At 45.7% G+C, this 12,208-nt stretch overlaps 1 protein-coding gene across 2 annotated transcripts in view; it reads left to right on the top strand.

The window, feature by feature from the left end:
• LOC308690130 (uncharacterized protein) overlaps positions 1-11,758 on the top strand; it is a 67,332-nt gene extending 55,574 nt beyond the window's left edge. For both annotated transcript variants that reach the window (XM_081364418.1, XM_081364417.1), the window contains exon 7: positions 9,751-11,758. In XM_081364418.1, the coding sequence (XP_081220544.1) occupies positions 9,751-11,477 (1,727 nt within the window). In that variant the 3' untranslated portion in view covers positions 11,478-11,758. The remainder of the gene's footprint in view (positions 1-9,750) is intronic.
• Positions 11,759-12,208: the final 450 nt, after the last annotated feature.

Here is a 12,208-nt window from a genome sequence, read left to right as displayed (position 1 = left end):
ATCCAAAATCAGCTCAAAACTATTGAAGATTCTGTCCAATCAAACAGTTTCTGGGACAACTGGAATCTCCTAAATAATAAGAAACATGAACAAATTACAATACAAGACGGAGACACCTGGAAAAATCACTTTGAACAACTTTATAGCAAATTAGACATGAATATAAAACAAACACAAATATATGAAAAATTAAACCATATAGAAAACATAATTGGCAAACACCAAAATCCACTAGACTACCCAATCGCAGAAGAAGAGCTGATGGATAAAATACAGGCTCTGCCAACAAAAAAGTCAAGAGGACCAGACGGCATCCTTAACATACAATATGCTTAACATACGATATGCTTAAAAATATAAACCCCAAATTCAAATTGGCCATCATGAAACTGTTCAACTTGGTTCTGAGTGTTGGCCATTTCCCTGACACCTGGAATAGAGGACTTATAACGCCCATATTCAAGAGTGGAGACACATCAGGCCCCAACAATTACAGAGGCATCTGTGTGAGCAGCAATCTGGGGAAGATGTTCTGCAGCATCATCAACACGAGACTCGTCCACTTCCTCACAGAGCACAGTGTCCTGAGCAAAAGCCAGATTGGATTCCTACCAAATTTTAGAACATCAGATCATATCTTCACCCTGCATACCCTAATTGATAAATACATCAACCAAAACAAAACCAAAATATTCGCTTGCTTTGTAGACTTCCAGAAGGCCTTTGATTCGATTTGGAATGAAGGCCTTCTTTCTAAACTCCTAGAATCAGGTATTGGGGGCAAAACATACAGCATTCTAAAAACGATGTACTCAAACAATCAATGTGCAATTAAAATTGGCAATAAACGAACCGAGTTCTTCACTCAAGGGCGGGGTGTGAGACAGGGCTGCCCACTATCACCGACCCTCTTCAACATCTACATTAATGAACTGGCGAAACTCCTAGAAGAATCGGCAGCTCCTGGCCTCATACTTCACGACTCCTCTATAAAGCTCCTGCTGTGTGCAGATGATCTGGTCCTGCTGTCTCCAACAGAAGAGAGTCTACAGCAGAACCTGGCCTCATACTTCACGACTCCTCTATAAAGCTCCTGCTGTATGCGGATGATCTGGTCCTACTGTCTTCCAACATAAGAGGGTCTACAGCAGAACCTGGACACCCTGCATCAGTTCTGTCAGACCTGGGCCCTGACCATCAACCCAACCAAAACTAAAACACTAACGTTTCAGAAAAGACCCAGATGTCAGGGAAAGGGACACAACTTCACCCTTGGTATGACCAAACTTGATCATGTCACAAGCTACACATACCTCGGGCTGAAGATAAGTGCAAACAGAAACCTACATTTGGCCGTGAATGAACTGAAAGAGAAAGCAAGAAGGGCCTTCTATGCCATCAAAAAAATCTATCCAAATTGAAATACCAATCAGAATCTGTCTCAAAATATTCCAATCAGTCATAGAACCAATTGCACTATATGGCAGTGAAGTTTGGGGTCCTCTCCTAAATCACCAATTTGACAAATGGGACAAAAATCCGATTGAAACCCTGCATGCCGAGTTCTGTAAGAGTATCCTGAGAGTACAGAGGAACACACCGAACAACGCATGCAGGGCAGAATTAGGCCAATACCCTCTACTGATACATGTTGAGAAACGAGCCATCAAATTTTGGAAACATCTAAAAATGAGTGACCCCAACTCTTATCATTATAAAGCCCTTAAGAACCATGAGATGAACCCTGAGAAGAGCCCGCTCATTCAGCTGGTCCTGAGGCTCCATACACAGAGAGAGAGAGTGTGTGTGTGTGTGTGTGTGAGAGAGAGAGAAAGAGAAGAGCCCGCTCATTCAGCTGGTCCTGAGGCTCCACACACAGACTAACACCACTAACACTAACCAGCCTCAGGACACTGACACCCTCATCCACACAATCCGGCCCAACCACATTATAAAAGCTCAACGAGAGCATTACCTGACCTACTGGACTGAAACAACAGAAAAACAAAGTAAACTAGAATGTTATTTGGCCCTAAATAGAGACTACACAACCGCAGAATATCTGAGTACAGTGAAGGACTTTACACTCAGAAGAAGAATGACGAGGTACAGACTGAGCAATCACAGCCTGTCTGTAGAGACGGGCAGATACAGACAGAACTGTGTGTGTGTGTGTGTGCACGTGTGTGTGTGTGTGTGTGAGAGAGAGATACAGACAGAGCTGGCTGCCCAGAGAGAGACGCCTCTGCCCGTACTGTGACCAGGGAGAGGTGGAGACAGAGCAACACTTTCTCACCAGCTGTCCCAACTATGAGGACATTAGAGGGACTTTTTACACACAATTTGAAATACTTTGCCCTAACTTCATAAAATTGAACAACAAAACACAATTTCAAGATTGTATCATACTAACGGCAATATACATCGATGCCTGTCACAAAAAGAGAGAGTTGACGGCTATTCAGTGATGCGCTCACAAACACACACACACACGTCACGGGCCGAGACGAGCCCCTATTTGATATACCACCTCAAGGAGTTACCCAGAGACACCACAGACGGACAACAAGGTAAGTAATAAAGGTTCGGTTTTCATTGAATAAATATCCTAATTGTTAAAACACGTAGCGAAAGAGGTCCAACTCCGTTCTCCTCTGTCCAGCTGCGGTGGGAGCCCTTGGAGCAAAAGTCGCAACCCAGCAGATGACAGAACGGGCAGTCGACTCAATCGTTCCTCTTCGGACAGAACTGGTAAGTAGCTTCCTAGGCGATGGTAAGGGAGGGGAGGGGTCCCTCAGTAGGTCTTCCTCGAAGCAGACGACTGTAAGGGATCGAACGAGTACTGCTACGAGAGCTCCACCCAGCAGTTCCTTTCCGGAGCAGTCGACGGTGGGTAAGTAATTCCTTTTCGGGACAGCCGATGGTCAATACCTGCATAGACAATGGCAAGGGATTCTCACAGCAGTTCTAGCGGCTTCTCTTCGGAGCAGACAGCGGCAGGCAATGGAACAAACTGTGGTAAGGGACTTTCACACAGCGGTTTATCTCCAGAGCAGACAGCAGATAATGGAACCAGCAATGGTAAGAGATCTGCTCACAGCGGCTTCTAGCGGCTTCTTTCAGCTCAAGTCTCGCAGATCTGCCCACTGGGCCAGCGGGTGGAAGCGGAATTATACACCCACGTTTGTGCATGCAATAAATCACTTCAAAGGATCACACGTGTTCACTTCACACTAAGCACTGCAGCCCACAACAACTCACAGTGAATAAGGCTCCCACTCGCGGTCCCGGCCGGCGCCCTCTCCCATTAATCGAGATGAATATCCAACGCTGTAAAGAATAAATACCGCATAGATGATGTGGATGCTCAGCCACTCTCCAATCCCATTCGCTTTCACTTCATAGATCCACCTTTCCAGTTGCCCGAGACGCTGAGGATAAAGTCCCGCCTTCACGCCGCATTAATCCTTCCCGCTCCGTATCCCTCCTCTCTTCACGCCAAAATGCCATTTTTATAATCCACACAGTGGATCCGTGTCCCAATCGCTGTTAACTTTTCCTCCTGTCACACAGCTGGCGCTCATTTCTTCATTTCATAGCCGCGCCCAGGCACAATACATGGGTAGAAACCACGGAACCGGCCCGGTGTCCCACTAAAACTGCTCCCGAAAACATGTACTGAAATAATAGTTCCTCTTTGTTCGTCACTCTGTGACATCCTCCCCCACCATTTCGGTCTAGTCCCTAGACCGGGGGAGCCGAAACCCAATCTCCATACCTCTCAGGGGGTTGTCCTCGTGTCTCCCGTTGGGAGCGTCTAGGGGGCGAGACAGGGTCTACTCTTCTCACCTCCACCTCTGGACCCCTCGGGACCACCGCCCACCCCATCAAGGGTGGCCTCGGAGACACCGGGACTGCAGGAATATCTGCCGTGGGCTTCGGATAATTTGGGCAAGGGCGAAGTAGGTTCCAATGCAACACCCGCTCAGGACCGGACTTCCCTTCGGGCCGAACGGTGTATACCGGCTGGTGGGGTCTTTGCTGTCGCTCCACCACGTACGGCTGAGCCTCCAACCGATCGCTGAGCTTCCCCTTCCCTTGACGCCGATTGTCCCGTATGAGTACCCGCTCTCCAGGTAACAATAGAGCCTCTCGAGCCGTTCGATCGTACAACCTATTGTTTTTTAACAGCCGCCCTACCGATTCGATCCATGACTCGTTGGTAAGCCACATGGAGCTGCTGGTGATGGCGATTCACCCAATTGGTAAGAATCGGAGGCTCTCCGACCATAGCCGTCCCCCAGAGCAGATCCGTGGGCAGGCGCACATGTCTCCCGAACATCAAGTAGGTAGGGGCGTAGCCGGTAGTACTATGCACACTGTTATTGTATGCCTGTGTCAGGGCAGGGAGGCTATCTATCCAATGGCTCTGATGGTCTGTGTCCAGGGTTCCTAATAGGCCCAAAAGGGTCTGATTAAACCGTTCACACCCTCCGTTGCCTTGAGGGTGGTACGGAGTGGTGTGGGTCTTCTTACACCCATAGAGCCGGCACAGTTCCTGCACAACCTTGGACTCGAAATTCGGCCCTTGATCGGAATGTAGGGTTTCCGGACACCCAAACGGTTGAAACACCGTCCTCCAGAGGGCATTCATAGTAGTGGTCGCTGTTTGGTCTAGAGTTGGAATCGCCCAGGCATATTTTGTGAATAGATCTGTTACCACCAGGATATTCTGGAAACGATCAGCGGGTCGGCTCAGCGTCAGATAATCCATAGCCACAATGTGTAAGGGGGCCTTAGGGTGCAATGGAACCAGAGGGGCCCTCACCTCTCTCCGGGCCTTGAATAGCATACAGCTAGTGCATCCCTTGATAAACGAGTTCACTGACGCCTCCATCCCAGGCCAGTAGAAGCATCTCCGCAACAGGGACACAGTCCCCTCTTGCCCTTGGTGCCCCGACTGGGCATGATAAGTTTGTAACAGCGGCTGAACCTGACCTTCCGGTACTAACACCTGGAGCACAGCTTCGTGGGTTACTGGGTCCTGGATGGATTGACAAACCACTCCATCTTTTAGACAGAGCCGCTCCCATTGTCCGAGAAGCTTCTTCACTACCCGTGTCTGAGTCTGTCTCTCTGCTGCCCCAGGAAAAATCCCTCGCTCCAGATACGACCGTACCACCACCAGGCCACCATCCTCCTTTTGCCGTTCCTTCCATCGCTGAGGATCCCAGCCCCAACTAGCAGGAGTTTCTTCCGGGTGAAATCCGGACGCCTCTACCACTCTTACCATCAGCTCCTCCTCATGCTCAGCCGAATGAATCGGCGGAAGGCCACCGGTATCAGACACCGGGAGTCTGGACAGTACGTCAGCATTGGTATGCTCTCGGCCCGGTCGATACTGTAGTTTGTAGTCGTAGTTGGCCAGCTGAGCTGTTCAGCTGCCCCCAATTTGGCCTATGTAAGTGTACCAACGGGTTGTTATCCGTGACCACGAGAACCTGTGCTCCCCACAGGTAATCTTTAAACTTTTCACACATGGCCCACTTCATGGCCAGCAGCTCGATAAGAACTGTAATTGGAATCGTTCCGCTCCACCGGATGGAGGCTCCTGCTCGCATAAGCAATAACCCGTTCCATTCCCTGTTGTCGTTGGGCCAGCACTGCTCCCAGACTGGCATTACTGGCGTCGGTATAGAGGATGAAGGGTTGGGTGAAATCCGCATAGGCCAGAATGGGGGCCTGCAATAATTCCTGTTTAAGCCTTCGAAAGGCTATTTCACATGCAGGATCCCAAGCGACAGGGTTGGGTTGGTTCAATGGCTTGGCAGTCTTGGAAAAGTCCTTTATGAAACACCTATAGTACCCCACGAAACCCAGTAAGGATCTTACTTGTCGCACCGTCTTAGGTGGTTCCCAACCCTGGACGACCGCCACTTTATCCGGGTCCACAGAGACTCCAGCAGCACTCACACAGTGACCCAGGAATTTCACCTCTTTCTGGAACAATTGCCACTTGTCTGGTTGTAACTTCAGACCATATTTCTCCATTGCTTGAAACGCCTGTTCCAGATGCCGTAGGTGCGAGGTAAAATCCGGGAAATAAACGATCACATCGTCCAAATACACCCGTGTGGAATCCATCAACTGACTGCACAGACACCGCTGCATCAATCGCTGGAATGTAGCCCGGGCGTTACAAAGTCCGAATGGCATCCGGTCCCATTCAAAGAGCCCAAAGGGGGTAGCGAACGCAGTCTTCTCCCGATCCTCCTCCTCCACCCGTACCTGCCAATACCCGCTGGCGAGATCTAAGGTGGAATACCACGTTGCCTGTGTCAAACTGGTGAGGGAGTTTCTTCCCTCTATCCTCGGCAAGGGAAAAGCGTCTTTCTTGGTAACTTGATTCAGCTTTCGATAATCCACACAGAATCTCCAAGCTCCAGTCTTCTTTTGTACTAAGACGATCGGGGCGGCCCACGGGCTGCTACTCTCGTGGATAACCCCCTTCTCCAGCATCCCTCGTAGCAGGGTACGGATTTCCGAATACAGTCTGTGGCACCGGACGGTATCGCTCCCGACTGGGCGCGGCATCGCCGGTACAGATCGGATGCTTCACAATATCCGTACACCCATAGTCCTCATCGTGAGCTGAGAATATGTGCTGCCACTTTGTCAAGAAGTCCTGGAGCTGTTGCGCCTGGTCTTCTTCCAGACCCTCTCCTCGCAGCGACTCCCCCAAGAGATGGGCCGGCATCCCTTCCCCAATAGGGTCCTTCTGCGGATCCACTCGCCCAAGGGTCACCTCGACCACCGTGGAGCTCACTTGACAAAAGCGTACTTCTCCGCCCTCCCTCACCTGGTATGGGCTCACCGAGGTAACTCGGACCAACCGCTGATGGCGGTAGAGGTTAACGGGGTATCACATTCCGCACCCTCACGGAAACACGGCCTCGACAGGCCACTGCAAGTCCCCGAGCCACTTCAACACTTTGACAGTCCCAATGTGGCTCCACCAGGACCCAATCTTCTGGTCCGTATGACCGAGCGGGTAACCGGGCCCAGACAACAGCTTCACTCCTTGCTGGGACAGAAAGGGCATATCGGCAGGCCACTCGGCCAGTATCTTCCCGGTCCCCTTGGGAACTGGCCATCTGGATTCTCCGAAAATCAGCCACGATCCGTTCCCATTCCCTCCTCTCCGCCATCGGAGTGGTTCGAGCTGGTCTAGCACGAAACACCTCTTCCCAGCAATCCGTAAGGACATTCATGCCCAGAAGAGCTCGATGTACCCCCAGACAGTGGGCTCGGACAACCACAACCCCTTTCTGGGGTACGGTGACTCCATGAATCTCAAAATCAGTTACCAAGTATCCAACCTAGGGGATATCCAGGCCATTCGCCCATCTCAGAGTGAGCCACGGAGCTTCCATTCCCTGCAGTTGACGGGCATCAAAGAGTTCTTGGGACAGACTTTCAGAAAACAAGGTAACTTGGGAGCCAGTATCCATCAGGCACCGGAACTCGACGCCATGCACTTGGACCTCCACTATCGGGCAGTGCCCCACCAAACTGTCTCTAGGAACAAACAACGAAGAAGGGTCCGTCAAGGGGGTCCCGACCACTTGACCCACAGTGGCCGGTGACTCTAAAAACCCCCTTGCGAACCGCAGCGAGGGCAGCACTGGCGGCTGATGTGCCCAGGCTCTCCACAGCACACGCTCGTACACAAAACAAACACACAAACACTTACACACTGAATTCTAAATTGTTCACATAATTTTGAAATGTTCATAAACTGTTCAACTATTTTTATTTATTATTTTTATTTAATTGAATTATTATTATTATTTTCTGTACTGAATGTTCAAAATCATCTTCTATGCTGTTTTGATGCTTTGGCAATACAAATGTATTTTTGTCATGCCAATAAAGCTTTATTGAATTGAATTGAATTGAATTGAGAGAGAGAGAGAGAGAGAGAGAGAGAGATTGCGAGAGAGAGATTGCGAGAGAGAGATTGCGAGAGAGAGAGAGAGCGAGAGAGAGTGCGAGAGAGAGAGAGAGAGAGCGAGAGAGAGAGAGTGCGAGAGACAGAGAGAGTGAGAGAGAAAGAGAGTGCGAGAGAGAGAGACTTCTGTTGAATGCTCTTGATTGCTGATCGTTCACTCAGCACGTGTTATTTGGATTAAAACTAAATCGTATATGTAAGTAAAGTAAATCATGAACTGATTTACCTGATTTATGTATAACGAGTGGTTCCCTACATTATTACAGGACGTATATATACGTATACATTATTACAAAAATATCCATCTATATTCAATTTATACAGTAATGAATATGCAATGTTTTCACATTTGATGACTTTATTCATTATTGCTGTACCTGTTAGATCTACACGAAAAACTCTAAACACTGTTTATTTCATTTGTAGCCTTTCTTTGTTCTATTGTATTTATTTGTCCTATTTGTAATTTGATTATTTGCTCTTATTTTGTTACTGACTGCTTACTTGTCTTTAATAATGTTTTAAATTCACATTAATTAGGCTGGTAGTTTTTGTTGTATCAAAATTGGATTAAATAATTGATATTTCACTGGTATCTCATCATTTGTTACGCTGACCCGATCCTCAGCACTGAGCCCTGCTGGAGCTGCTCTAAATATGTGCTGTGCTATTAAATGACAGATAAAATATGATAGAGCAAGAGAATTAACAGTGACAGTAACAGAAGCTCAGACAATGCATTTTAGCAGGCTTAATTAAGCATGGAAATAACTGAAGGAAATATATATTTAATTAAGCCAACTAATATGATTTATATTCTTTTGGTTTATCTACTAATACATTTAAAAATTACAAATGCAGTGATAATTCAGGGATCGGTTACAGTAATCGGTAACGGCGAGCACCAAAAATGAAAGAATGGGTATCGGACTCATTCTGCAAAAAGTGGTATCGGCGCATCCCTAATTAAAACATGTTGTTGTTGAAAGATTACAATCGTTTCACGCTAAATTAACGCTGCAGACCGTCTGAGATATAGAGCTAGTTCACATGGCTATGAGCATGATATTAAGTACATGATAAGTATATAATACAACTTTCATTCTTCAGGTCAATCATATATTCATAGGAAAAAAATCTGTTTCAATATCCTTTCAGTGGTTAAGGTGATTTCCCATGTCTGACAGCGCTGGTCAGTGGATTGATCTCTATGACATGAAACATTAGATATATGTAATTTGAGTAAAAAAATAAAATAAAGATATTGTTTAATAAGTGCTAATTGGAAGTCCTTGAAATCCAAAGAAGTACTGCTTAAAGTCCTGCAATTTCATTTTGCAGAATCTGTAAGAACCCTGTAAACAGTATTGGGGCAGTGTGTCCCTTCAGCCACGGCCATCTCTATAAAACTCAGCTGGTCGTGTAGGATTTCCTTGGGACGTTTGTAGTTGTATTGTAATAGGATTATCAAGGTCTGCAAGGAGCCAGAAAATCACCTACTAGCTTTTTATTATTTATCATTATCTGTTTATTTTCTCTTCAAGATTTAGATTATCTTGGAAAACAGTTAAATATCCAAACTGTATAATGTGTCATGACAGCATGTTTAAAGATTAGGCTGTTCACACAAGACATCAGATTTAGTCTAGACACAGTACAGCCGTACACAGTGTGAACACTGAGTAATTATACTGTATTGATGACCGGATGTTCACACTATTGTATTGTTTTTCTTTAAGCAAGCAGCAGAAAAGACCACAGCGATGGAAAGAGTTTAAGTGTTGCACATGATATCAAGAACAACTGGAGCAGAAAAATAGCTGATGGAAGCAATGAAAACCTGCCCATGTTTAAACTCCATCTGGAAGAAAAGTGGCAGAACCGTGATGGATTCTGCAGAAGAAGCACGTTTGGGAAAAACATCACTAAAGAGAACAAGACCATCATGATGATCGGAGGCACAGGTGCGGGAAAATCCACTCTAATTAACAGCATGATCAACTACATCCTGGGAGTGCAATGGAAAGATGACTTCCGGTTTGTGCTGGTAGATGAAGGGAAGCAGAAATCCCAGGCTGAAAGTCAGACTTCGGAGATCACGGCATATCAAATCAATCACATGGATGGTTTCCAGGTCCCATATTCTCTGACCATTGTGGACACACCAGGCTTCGGTGATACAAGAGGAATTTCACATGACCAGAAAATCACAACGCACATTCAGGAGTTCTTTTCTAATCCAGGAGGGATTGACCGCATTGATGCCGTGTGTTTTGTAGTACAGGCTTCATTTGCTCGTCTGACGCACACACAGAAATACGTCTTTGACTCGATTCTTTCCATATTTGGGAAGGATATTGCTGAAAACATCCTTGTGCTGATCACCTTTGCAGATGTGAAAAAACCTCCTGTTCTCGAGGCCATCAAAGTCTCTGGGGTTCCCTGTTCTTCCAATGAGCGTGGAGAGCCACTTCACTTCAAGTTCAACAACTCTGCTCTGTTTGCTACCAATAACACATCGGCAGACGACGAGGAGTCTGACTGTGAAAACTTTGATCAGATGTTCTGGAAGCTGGGATTTTCTAGCATGAGAAAGTTCTTCACATCCCTTAACGAGATGCAAACCCAGAGCTTGTCTCTGACACGGGAAGTCCTGAAAGAGCGACGGCAGCTTGAAGTGCTTGTGGAAGGCCTTCAGCCCCAAATCAATGCTGGTCTGACGAAACTGGATGAAATCAAGAAGACAAGAGCTTCTCTGGAGCAACACAAGGCGGAAATGGATGCAAACAAGGATTATGAATATGAATTAGAAGTAACTGTCCCAAAACAGATCGAAAACAAATCTGGCTACTACTCAACCGACTGCCAGAAGTGTCACTTCACATGTCATGACACATGCACAATTGCAAATGACAGTGAAAGACATGGGTGCAGTGCCATAAAAGATGGAGTGTGTACGGTGTGTCCAGGAAAGTGTGCCTGGAATGTGCACTTTAATCAGAAATACAGATGGACTTATGTCCGAGAAAAGAGAAAGAAAACCTATCAGGATTTAAAAAGGCAATATGAGGCTGCACATCAACAGGTCATGTCAAAAGAAAAGATCTTTGAAGAGCTTGTAAAGGAGTTTGAGGTTGTCCAGGATATTGTGACCGGACTAATTGAAAGTTCTCAAAAGTCTTCGGAGCGCCTGCAGGAAATCGCCCTCAAGCCCAATCCTCTTTCTGTCTCTGACTACATTGATCTGATGATCGAGTCTGAGAAACAAGAAGCCAAGTCTGGATTTCTAGATCGCATTCAGTCTTTAATGGAGGTCAGGAAGAGGGCAGAGATCATTAGTAAGGTTTCCACTGGAGGAGTGCTTCCAGAAGACTGGGAAACATACAAATCTGCAACAAGAAAAAAAGAATCATCCTATGATCCAAGAGCCCTGTTCAGTAAAGCAATAAATGATGTGTTCAAGTGAAACTTTAACCCTTTATCTACAATTACTACGACTATAAACTCAAACATTTGGCTCTGTCTTAAGATGCTCTGCATGCATTTTTATTATACTTACAATACTTTGATAAATACAGTAGTTTAAATGGTCTTCATCTTCTAAACACACCTGTATTATTTTGCTGAACGGCCTGTGAGAAAATCATACATCTAAAATTGACCTATGTTATATTGAACAAGCTGAATATGAATATGTCATGTATCACAAATGATCAGAAAGTATCAAACTGCTGTTTTTGGATGAGTAATTTTACTTTCATTGATTCTAGTTATTCATTCTGCATGAACGAAAAAAAGTAAAGTTAATTACATTTACATTTACATACATACATACACATACATAAATCAATGAATGCATTTGAAACACACACACACACACACACACACACACACACACACACACACACACCTGTACTTTGATTTTGATAATGTATTAGTAAATGTTGAAATTAATATTAACTAAGATTAATTGGTAACCCTTCCTTTTACAGTCCCCTAATTACTAGGAATTTACCTGGTAAATATATGGTAAGTTATAGTTGGTTATTGGTAATTACCACAGGTAACAAGTATGTAAATGCAGAGAAACTACAAACTAATTACTAGGTATTTACCGGGTAAATAAATAGTAAGTTATAGTTGGTTATTGGTAATTACCACAGGTAACAAGTATGTAAATGCAGAGAAACTACAAAC

Source organism: Scardinius erythrophthalmus (assembly GCF_964197995.2).
Source record: "Scardinius erythrophthalmus genome assembly, chromosome: 4".
In the NCBI taxonomy this organism is placed as follows: domain Eukaryota; kingdom Metazoa; phylum Chordata; class Actinopteri; order Cypriniformes; family Leuciscidae; genus Scardinius; species Scardinius erythrophthalmus.
The sequence above is the reverse complement of the archived record's forward strand: the minus strand, read 5'-3'. Positions and strand labels throughout refer to the sequence as shown.